At 38.8% G+C, this 12059-nt stretch overlaps 1 protein-coding gene across 1 annotated transcript in view; it reads left to right on the top strand.

Annotated features, from left to right (window-relative positions):
• The window catches only part of NCAM2 (neural cell adhesion molecule 2), a 260790-nt gene that overhangs the window by 193719 nt on the left and 55012 nt on the right, over nucleotides 1–12059 (top strand). Inside the window, exon 14 of the mRNA XM_025200916.1 lies at nucleotides 813–934. Within this exon, the coding sequence (XP_025056701.1) occupies nucleotides 813–934 (122 nt within the window). The remainder of the gene's footprint in view (nucleotides 1–812; nucleotides 935–12059) is intronic.

Raw genomic sequence — 12059 nt, 5'->3', positions numbered from 1 at the left:
GGCGGGGACGGGGCAGGGGTCAGGGGGCTAGTGGCAGAGCCCCCCATGCAGTGTGGGGCAGTGGGGAGCAGCAGGGATCCCCCTCCACAAACCTGGCAGGAGCTGGTGAGTAGGGGCTTTTTTTTTTTAAACAATCGGGAGCTGGGCTGAGTGGGGCAGCCATGGGGGGGCTGGGAGAGCGAGCAGGGGTCATGGGGCACTCAGAGGAGGTGGGGGAGCAGACAGGGGATGGGGCCTGGCAGGGGTCCCCCACATGGTCTCCTTCCCCCTCCTCCAGCTCCCCCCTCCCCTGCCCACTACTTTCCAGCATGGAGTCCAGGTCCAGCTCCCTGCTGCAGCCAGCAGGAACTGCCCGAATCACCGAAGCTGTCCAAGTCTTTTCCAAATTGATAAGGACCTTTTAATTGGTCCCCTGATTTGATTCAGAGATTCGGCCACCAAATTGGGCCAAATTGCCTCTGAATCGAATCAACACCCAAAGCTTTGCACAGCCCTAATGGCAACTCTTCTTGGAACTGAATAACTTAACAACAGTATACCAAATACATCTTAACTACTTTGTTAATATGCTGTGTGTCCTGAATCTGAGTTTATATTTGAAAGAGGAAAAAGTGTCAAAACAAAGTCAAACTACTTTTCTTCTTAATTCCTTTTATTTTCTATTTCCGTTTGTTACAGAACATTCTTAAAAGTAGCAATAGTGTTAGTGTCACAAAGCTTGTGACATGACTGCTTAGAAAAATTGTGTTTGATTGTAAGTAATACATACAATAGAAATATTTAATTTATCTTCTTTTCCTTCTCATGACTAGGTGAGCCAAGTCCTCCATCAATTCATGGACAGCCAGGCAGTGGAAAGAGCTTTAAACTTAGCATAACTAAACAGGATGATGGAGGAGCTCCTATTTTGGAATACATTGTGAAATACAGAAGTGTAAGTATTCCATTATTCACAAAGGATAATGTTGTGGCTCAATATAATTTTTAAATGTAGAAAAAAGTTTTACTAGTAATGAGATCTAAATCTAAAAAGCATTGCTTAATGCATGAGTGAAATAATGGACTCTAATATTATTTTATTACTCCCCATGAACATGAATTTAGTTCCAGATTAGTAAACTCATATTTGGACAGTTTTAAGGTTTTAGGTGACAAAATACATACAATTTTATTTCCTTTTCCAGTCTACTGTAGTGTACTTAAAATAGTGAGAGGAAAGAAATTTATGATTAGCAAATGGGGATGAGTTTCATAGTAGTCCCTGAATATACAGAAGCAGTGATCAGCCATCATCCAACTATACCTGACTAGATGTAGTAGAAGACCACTTAAAATACATTAAACAGAAAGTGGCTATGCCCTTATGCTATAGAACTTAGAAAGCTGCAAGAAGTTATTTCAAGTACCGAGCCTATTTATTTACCTGTAGTGCTGTCATCGTCAATAAGCCACCATACTCATTTTTAAAATAGTTCTGACACGTTTCCTAAGATATTTTACCAGAGATCTTTCTAATTTTATTCTAGATCTAGGCTTATACGAGTGCTAAACGTGGGATGTAAAGTTTGCCCTATGCTAACTATAACCAAAGAAGATTGGTAGCTCAAAATCAATTGAGAATGAGGTGATAGAGCTTGCAATAATAGCTTTAGGGAATAACAGCAGTCTTTATATCAAAGATTCCTAAATCTTAATTGATTTACTTAAATCACTTGCAGTCTAACAAGTTGCAGAGTATCTCTGTGAAGAAAAGAAGAGGAAAAGTAACTGGAGTGATATGATAACAAAATACACAAAGAGCTAATGAGACCTAATGGAATTGTATGAAGATGCGTTTCCTGGTCATTACTTCCTGGTCATTTCAAAGTGTCTGGTTATTTATATACAAAAATATTTAAAATAGACTTAAAAATTCTAGGTTAAGATGTGGATTATGGATTTCCTTACTATAAAGAACCTAACTCATATCCATTACCTTTTATTTAAAAAAAAAAATGTGTATATTATATAGTCTGGTTTTGGTCAGTATATATTTTTGCTTAAAGTGTTAATGTGTTTTATGTATTGAAAGTGTGTGCTTTACAGGGAATAAATGAAAATGTGAAGACTTAAGTAATGATTAAAAGCAAACCATAACGTAGCCAAACATCATTTCTGTAAATCCAGTTATTCCAATCTATTTATTTAAAATCTTTCTATAAATCTATTTATCTAAATCTAAATGTAAAGAGAATATTTTATATTGTCCAAAAAAAAAAAGAAGCAGTATTTTGGTCTTTAGACAATACAAAAAAGAAATTACATGAAATGTATATAATATATTAATGGTTAATATAATATATACATATGTGTATTTTTGTATACTGCATGTTACAGGGGAAGCCTTTTTGGTTTTCTATATTGATAGTAGTGAAAGTTATGGAGGAGTTAACAATGGAAAGTGAGGAACAAAGGAAACTAGTACCAATGTGTAATAATCTTACTCTCCTTCAAGGTACCCCCCCACACAATCAACTCTCAACCCTTATTATTGGAAGGTGTCACCTATGTTTAATTCCTTTTTAAAGTTTGTAACATTGGCTCCTAGCTATTTAAGTGTTGTTAAATACAAGAAAAGAGAGATTTAATGTTAGTTCAGCGTCTTTAGAAGGGCTTAATCTATAGGTGCAACAAGGGCGCTGGAGTCAGCTACTCCTGGATGTAGCATTTACACATGCGCCCAGGTCTGCAGCATGTCAAGCTGGGGTAGAGCAGCCCTGGGCTGGCAGGAGGTCTGGCGGGGTCAGCTCCAGGCTGTTGGTAACAGCACTGGTCAACAGAGGGACTGGCTGGGGCACAAGGGTGCCACAGTGCAGGGCTAGCCAGTAAAAAGTCCCTGCACTGTAGCACCCTTGTGCCCCAGCCAGCCCCTGTCACAGTCTACACATTTGAGCACATGTAACTGCTCTGCTGTAGGATAGTACTGGCCCTGACCAGTACATACAGTCAGTATGTATCCTACGGCAGAGTTAATTCATGTACTGTGCCCTAATATGGGCACATGTGTAGACTGTGACACTTTACTGTGGAGTTAATTAGTCAACTTGCGTAAAGCTCGCATGCGGATGCACCCACTGAGAACACGTCTGCTAATATGTTTACTCCATATCCCGGTGCATAACTAAATTTCCTCAATTCTAACCTTATTTCAAGTACAGATGTTGGAAGCTGAGTGAGTTACAGTAATACATCATCAATTTGCAGAGTTTGTTTATGTCCGCTTGTTCCAAACTTCAGTCTCAGTTGATTTATACTTGCTCTGCTAAGAATCTTTAAATAGGGAAAACAGCAGGAGTGACAAGGTATACCCCAATGTGTGCCATTGCTCAGAATCTCATCTGTGTGCAAGGTCTGAAGCAAGCCACTAAATCCTTACTGCATTTTTGATGGTCTGTCTTTTTTTGCAGAATTTCCTTCATCTTTAAATTATAATTTTCCCTTGTGTCTGTAAAACAATGTGCTTTTTCCTGTAGCTTGTCAGACCGCAATAAGTGCTGTATCCCCTTTCATCTCCAGCAATCCAGCAAATGGGAAAGAGATGATGTGGAGAAGGGGAACGAAGAGCCTAAGGAGGGAGATAGGACCAGCTAGGTAGCATGACCTACATATAATGCCACTTATTTTTCCCCCACTGAAATACCTTTCTCCATTAACTAGTACCTTGGAACATTAGGCCACAGAGATGCTGCTTTTGTTTGGAGCCAAGTCCATATTTCTCTAAGCACCCAATTGGGGAAAAAAAGTCATTTGACCAAATTAAAGGCCTCTCTGAAACAAAAGATAGAATAATAATTTCCTAGTGCTTTAATCAGAATGAATGGATGCTATTTAAAGTTCTTAATTATCTGTTGACTATTTGTCCTCTATGTTCACCATTCAGTCCCATTTAATTACCTTTCCTATAATTCCCTTCAGCCTCATTAGCAGCACCTGGACCAATATCTTTGCTCGCGTGTTAAAGACTTACATTGGATAATAAGTCGAATATCAGTCAACAGGTTTTTCATCTTTGGGAGCAGTGTTTCTGTATAGCTTATTTTTTATTAGGGATCAGTTTTCCTAATTGTTTTAGATTTCTACACGAGCTCTTGCTAGGACTTTGAACAGTTCAACTATATAAAAGATCACTGCAAAGCCCAGGACATTTTTATTCTGCCAGTTGCCTGTTCTGCTTGTGTCAGTTTTTGCTGCAGAGAATTGTTCTATTTCTGTTATAGGCATTTAAAAAAAATAAATTTAACCAAATAATTTTGAAGCATGGAGCTTTCTGTTGCAAGCTCCAGCATACATCACCTAGAATACGGATTTTCCAGTGCCTTTTATAATCATATCCTCACTTTCCATGTGAAGTCTTACTAGCTACATGTGGTGCAAGGAGCATAGGGACTTCTTATGTGTTTAGGAGAGAGAAATCCTTCTTTACCACTTAAGGCCACAAAATGCCAATGATTTAGAAATGGAGAAAGCTTTTCTGCTCCATCCTTGATTTCATAGCAATTTAGAATTGGCATAAAATATTTCATAGTTTTCATAGACATCAGGGCTGGAAGGGACCTCAGAAGATCATCGAGTCCAGCCCCTGCCCCAGGGGCAGAAAGTCAGCAGGGGTCATAGGAGCCCAGCATATTAATGTAGCTAGCTTTATTTGGAGTGTATGCCAGTCTCTGACAATAGCAAAATGATAATATTCTAAGCAATACAAATCACTACTAAAAATATTCAACTAGAAAATGTTTTAATCACTCTATAGAAAACACCTGCCTATCTGCAGATGTCTAAAACAAAGTGGTAGTAAAAGTGTTGGTAGCCATTTTCTCCTCTCTCGTTGCCTCCATAATTATATCTGGGGAAACTATTACAGACGTGGTTTTCATCTTTTCTGTTGACATGTCACAACATGATGTTACCATGTTGAGTTTTTGCATTGGCTAAACTTTAGTTTGAAGCTCGGCTAGGTTTCACTTTAACTTAATTTCTTCCTTTCTCTTTCACCTGTCCCTCATCTTAATTCTTTAAATATGGGTCTTTTTAAAAAAGACCATGCAGGGTTTCTTTTCTTCTGCTCTAGGGTCTCTTCCTTATTGCACTGGTTTTGATTTGGCGCCTCAGTTTTTCACTATACAGTTCTCAATAGATAACTGGATAGATAGATAGAGGCGCAAGAAGTGATGCTTCCAGAACTCTTACCATTGTCAGTTCCAACTCCAAGATTTTCCCTCTGCATATTACAGAAGTTATAAAATTATAATTATAAAGGAACTCTACCATATACTAAATCTATTTTTGTGTGATCCTGGGTTTTGTTATTTGAAGTGATATGTTTACCGAAAGGAGAAATGTTTTAAATACAGCATATTTCTTTTTACAAAATTGATACAGGAAGACTGCAGTTAAAAGATAACCACTCTGTCTCATGTGTTTTATTTTGTTGTCTTTAAACACTTTGTGCTACAGACTTTGGGCAGTTTTTTTTCCAAGTGCTTAAGTCCCTTGAGTTCAACAGGAGTAATGCACTAAATAGTTTTGAGGCTGTGGGGCTTATAAACCTAAAGGTATTTTTACACTCGAGACTGTACAACAACGTAAAGATGCCTGAACTAAGTTTCATTGAGCTAGCTAATTTGGATATCTATCTACTGCATAGTTTCCTATTGAGTGTATTATTAAGATTCATGAGAAAACACATTCTCTGATGGAACATATTGAGCATTAAACTGCCACACAAGGTAGCTGCTTCCTAGGAGAGCGAGATTAGGTTGTATGAAGTTCCATGCTATTGTAGCTCCTGTTTAAAGCCTCCACAATGACACAGCCATTACATTGGTACAAAAGTATAAATGATGGGCAACATGAATCTCTAAAGCAGGGGCAAGGATCTTTGGGGGTGATGTCTTTTATTGCAGTAACTGCATATTTGGGATAAAGTTATACAAGCTTTTCAGTGCAAGACATTCTTCATCAGGTCTAAGGGAAGACTCAGGGTAACTTACCCAATTGAGTGAAGAATTCTCTTTGAAAGAAGTGGGGATAAAACTCAACTGGTAAGTTACAACACTTTAGGTTTTGCTTCTCCTTGTCCATTCCACTGTGGTTACTAGAGACAGCCAGTGTCCCCCACCCTCTAGGTGCAGTAGTAGTCACATACCATGTGAGGTATCCTGGGAAAGCTGCAGGTTGGTCCTTTCCTAACCTGGTGTAATTTGCATCAGTATACAAAATTATTGTAAATTAGTCAGTGGTTTATGACCTTTAGGACCATAATTGCCTAGGTCACACACAAACATGAGAGTTACCTTTGAAATTAGTTTGACATCACAACAATGAACAGGGCAACACCTGTGTGTGTGTGTGTGTGTGTGTATATATATATATATATATATATATTAAATCTGGGCCATACGTAGTGGGATTTGCAGAAGAACCTAGATACCTAACTCGATGGGATTTATGTACCTAGGCAATTAAAATCCTACTAGGTTCTATCTGCACGCTTAAGAACCCAACTGCCTTTAGCAGTCTGGATCTTGGCCATTTTGAAAATGTTAGCTTTTTGCCCTTTTATCTGTCTGTCAACAGGTTATACTTCTTTAAGGGACATGGATATATAAGAACACATCTCATAAAACGTAATAGTACTGGAACTGGGCATTTAGATTCCATAAGCAACTGTGAAAATCTCATCCATGATACTGCTCAGTGATCATGCATGAGATATCTGCAGCCTCCTATAAGAGGTACTTCAGCACTGCACAAAAAAAGCAAAAAGTCTCAGGCTGTGGTCCAAATTGTAATGCGTGAAGATTTACATTGCTTGATGAAACTGTTAACAGCAGTCCTGATGGAAGAGTTGTATTTTGAAAGGAAAAGAAATTAGATTGTGAACTCTGGCTTCAAAGGAGCCTCTTGCCTTGTGTGTGTTTGTAAAGTGCTTTATTTACATAAAACATTCTATAAATTATAAATAATAAGTATAATGAAAGAACAGACTAATAAGGTAAGATATTTTACCTTACCTTAGGTCTATTTTTCTGCTCTTGAATACCAAATTAAAGGCCCTAAACAGAAACAGGAATATTTGTTGACATTGTTGGTGTTGTTTCTTTCCCCTTCCACTTAAGCATTTGAAATTACCCTATGAGTGTTTCTCAAAATATGATACTGTCTTGAAATTACAGATACAATATCAGCTAAATTGTAGGAAATTTCAGCTGTTTTTTCTACATGTTCTGGTAAAGTGCCACTAATAGACTGAATGCAAGGAAAAAACAAGTTCAAGGAAAAATGAGGCAGGAGAGCTTGTGGGTTTCCCATAGAGCTTGCTATCCTGACCTTTCTTTGAGTTTCAATTCTTCTGCTTTTTAATTGGCAGTGTACTGCTAGATCTTTCACCATTATGTGTCCTTGCATTGTGCCTCAGATCACTTTTTTTCTTCCCTGTCAGGCTATCCACCACCCTCCAGTATGAATTAAAATTGCAATATAGCTTCTTTGGCTAGATATGATTTATATTTTTTCAGCTGTTTTCTATAATCTCTCTGCCTCCAACTAATCATGTCCTCTTAGATCTACCAGATCTTCACTTAGTAAGTTGCTTCTTCTAGATATATTAAACTAACTGCTAAGACTGTAACCTCAGACAATCTCCCAAATCTCATATTTATCCCTGCTGCCAAATCTAATCCTTCAAGTTGACCTCAAAATTTGTTCAATTCTCATATCTTGGAAGAAAAGATGTAAAGCCACCCATCATCACCTCTGAAACATTAATTGTATCTGACAACATTCTGTCTCTTCCTTTGTTTAAATTCATAGTGATATCCTCAGAAGGCTCAGTTGACTAAAGTCATTTTTTTCATTTATAGTTTTTTTCACCAAATTTAAATTGTCCAACAGTAAAAAGCTTAGCAGTTCATTCAAGGGCAAGCTGAAGAATGCTAGGCCTCTAACAGTCTTTAGAACAATTATCTGCTGGCTTATCTATCCCAGAATTCAGGAGAGAATCTCATTCTAATGCTTTATGTACCATTTATATGAAAGGAAACCTAATTCTCTTCTTGCTGGGATAGTGAATGTCAGGGGTAATTCCTTTGAATGTCTTTGGGATTGTATTTTCACCAGCAAGAGAGGAGATTTAGAAATCATATGCCCAATACTCTTGCTATACACAATCATTTTCCATATAACCTTTTATCTATATCCCAAGATTTCTTTACATATCTTCCTTCCTTCCTAACAGTTTATAGTTCTGTTCTGTTTCTACTTATAGCAGTCAGAATTGCCTATTGCATTCTTTTTAATTTTAATCCAAAATCCATTTCTTAACTCGTCTCCATGATTCCAAAAATGTACCTAATTTTTCAGTATACACATGGACAGACATACGCACACCACACACACGTACATGCATGCAGGAGCACATACACATATGCACACAATCTGTTCATGTACAATTTTCTACAGAAAGCAGACTAAAAGGGAAAACATCCATACCCAAGTGGTAAGATTAGGCCAAAAACTACTTAAGTGCAGATGCTGTTTCCATTAGCACATGTCACTGAGCAGTACAGCTGCTACAAAAAAACAACCAAAGCCACAAGTGTCCAGGAAAGTATTGGGTCATCACAGACATGCCATCTTCCTCTGCAACCATAAAGGATCTTCAGAAAACAGTATCCCAACACAGATAAGTTTGTGGGGCATCGGTTTAGGTGGCATGGATAGTAGGGATGTGCAAAGCTTCAGTCACTGATTGGATTTGGAGGATGTTCAGCCCAATTTGGTGGCCAAATCTCCTAATCGAATCAGGAGACCCATTAGTCTCTCTGAATTGAATCTGAAGCCTCCAAATCAATTCAGAGAGATTTGGAGAGATTCATGAATTTGGCCATAGACACAGCTTTATATGTTTTTTCTAAGTCCCTTGAGGTACCAGGTGCAGCTTGTGAATGCTGAGATGGTGAGGTGGATGAAGCATCCTGTGGGAACATGGAGGGGTCCCCCATACGCTCAGTGGCAGAGCACAAGGGGAGCCTTCCACCCCCCTTGCTTGGCAGCTGGTACCTCCTGGGTCTGGGGGGCCACCCGGGGTCCCCCCCCACGGCTGATTGCTGAGTCAGGGTGGCATGTGGGGGTCTGCTGCTGAGCTCACGGGGGGACCCCCCCTGCACTCCTGTGGGATGCTCCATCTGCCCCACCATCTCAGCATTCACAAGCCATGCCTGGTACCTCAAGGTATATAGAAAAAACATATAAAGCTTTGTCTATGGCCGAATTGCTGATTCTCTGGATCAGAACCAAATCTTCAGATTCAGCTGAATAGAATCAGGACAGTGATCCAAATCAGCAAATCAAATCACTGTTCCCCGAATTGGACTGAATTGATTGAATACTGCCTGCTTTGCACACCCCTAATGAATAGGATTTGCCCCTTAGCTCTTGTGTTTATCCATTTGGAAATAACTTTCCTGCACTGTAGGTTGCATGTCATAGAGCAATAACACACTTTTAGTCAAAAGGCAGTACCTACATTTCCAGATACCTTTTAAAAAAATAGATATGGAAATATAATGTTCTGTAATCCCTGTAACATTACAGTATAATCACCAGAATAACATTATATAACATCCAAAATGTTAAGCGTGCTAAGATTGTAAAACCAGGCACTCTGAAGTTATGAAATGCCAGAATTAAGACAGCATATGCAACCTTATTTTGGCCACATTGTGCATATGTCTTATGATAAAAACTTAATTGAATCAACACATGGGCAAACTAACATAGAACCCCTGTTACAGTTCATGCACATAACTGCTCTGGGGACAAATCAGGCTTGTGTAGTGAAGGAAATTGATGTCTTGTTTGGCACTATCATGTTTGTTTTAGAAGTTGGTACTTGCAGAAGCTATTCAGCATAGTGAACAAGACAATGAATTGCATGAAAAAAATAATTTGTCTCATGGTTAAAGCAGTTGAAAGTTTCCCTGAGTTATTTGAAGTCATCCCTGTCTCTGCCTCACAGTTCCAGTACAATACTCAGCAAGTTGCTTAAAGCAATTTATTTTTTTTACAGAGTGCCTCACTTGAGACTCTGAGGGTCTGATTTGCAGAAGACCTGAATACTCAAAGCTTCAATTAAGGCTTCAGGAGAGAGAAAATTCCACATAATCCTGATTTCCTAACTTTTGAATGTTGGCTTTTAACCTCAAATTTTTTAGCATAATTTATTGTGTATAATTTACAAAAAGAAACCCCAAACATGAGAATAGTATTGACTCCATCATGATTTATTGAAAGGATTCAAACCTTGAAATCTACAGCAGAGACCTGTAACACTTCAACTGACAAAATAACTGAAAAAATTATTTGTTATGATAGTTTGTATGGACCAAGTAGTAGAAAGGATTGTATGTGTATGTTTCTAGGGGTGTAGGTTGTAGCCGTGTTGGTCTAAGGACATAGGCAGACAAGGTCTTTGGGTGAATCTGATATCTTTTATTAGACCGACTTAAATAGTTGAAAAAAAATGTTAAGCAAGCTTTCAGGTTTAAAAACCATTCATCAGGCTGAGGAAGTCTCTGCAGTTGGTGTGTGCTCTCCCTGGATGGAACACTCACCATTCCATCCAGGAAGAGCACACACACCAACTGCAGAGACTTCCTCAGCCTGATGAAGGGTTTTTAAACCTGAAAGTTTGCTTAATTTTTTTTTCCCCCCAACTATTTAAGTTGGTCTAATAAAAGATGTCAGATTCACCCAAAGAGCCTTGTCTGCCTATGTTACTAGTACATTTCAGAGATTTTGTAGCATCAGAAATGTTAGGTTTAATTCTAGTGTTTGGTGATGACTGTGCTGTTATGGTCATAAACCCTTCTTTTTTTTTTTTTTTTTCTTAACAAGCCTGCCCCCTGTTTACTTTGACCTAATCCTATCTCTCTTCCACCTTCTTTGCTTTCCCACCCTAGTCTCTTCAAGTCATTCCCACTCTCTGCTTGAAGACTCCCTGGTCTTTCCTGTACACTACTTTATGGTCCTGGTCTCTCACCCTAGATTCCCATTATAGTCTTTTCCCAAACTCTTGACCCTACTTTTACAAACTGTCATACTCTCTCTACTTCCCACACTGTTAATCTGATCCCAGTTCTCCCATACAACCACTTTTTTTTCCAGTCCCAGCTTCTAGGTACAGCTAATCCAAGTCTCTTGCTTCTATGCTTATTTTGTTGGTCCTCATTAGATCAGTTGTAAGCAACTGAAAAATAGGGTGTTATATAGAAAGTACTGTGGAATATTAACCATCAGTGGAATTACCACTGTCATTTATATTGATGTCATTATGGAATGTTCTTTTTTCTTTTACAGTTTTACTTCTTTACCTTAAGGTGTCAACAGGATATTTTTATATATCCCTCTTCTCAACATCATGCCTATCAGTTAGTTTTTCCTGTTTTCACTGATGAGGGCCTTACAAACACGTTTAATTTAAATAAAAAAGAAGTCTAGTTTGTATAACATTTATAGAAAGTGGTCTGGAACTTCTGGGCACCATGGCAATAAAAATAAATAATAATAATACATTTTGTTACTGTGGATTCTCCGTGCTAAGGTAATCTATTGCAAAATATTTGAATTAGAAATGAAAGGACCCTGCTACATGTCCAGGTAAAAGTGCAATGGGATCTAATACAATTGCACCTCCTACAGTGCGATACCTACATGACAACAGGAGTGCTTGTGGGATCCAGCATCAGATCCTATTGCTGGTTCAGGTGGAGCCCATAATTGCCATCCTGGGCTCCCCCTGCACTGGCAAATAGCAAGGTCCCACAGCTGCAAGTGCCACAGCTCACAGGACTCTGGGTTCTCAGCCCCACTGATTGAGTCCCATAGTTGATGGGACTTTCAGCCCTGGCAACTGTGGGGCACCCCTATGGCTGGGAAATCTCAGCTACATGGGTTTGTGGGACACCCCCATGGCTGGGAGACTGCAGCTGCTGCGCTGTTCCAGCCGGAGGGGCACAAGC

This window comes from Alligator sinensis, unplaced genomic scaffold (assembly GCF_000455745.1).
Source record: "Alligator sinensis unplaced genomic scaffold, ASM45574v1 scaffold382_2, whole genome shotgun sequence".
In the NCBI taxonomy this organism is placed as follows: Eukaryota; Metazoa; Chordata; order Crocodylia; family Alligatoridae; genus Alligator; species Alligator sinensis.
This window is presented reverse-complemented; position numbering and strand designations above follow the sequence as displayed.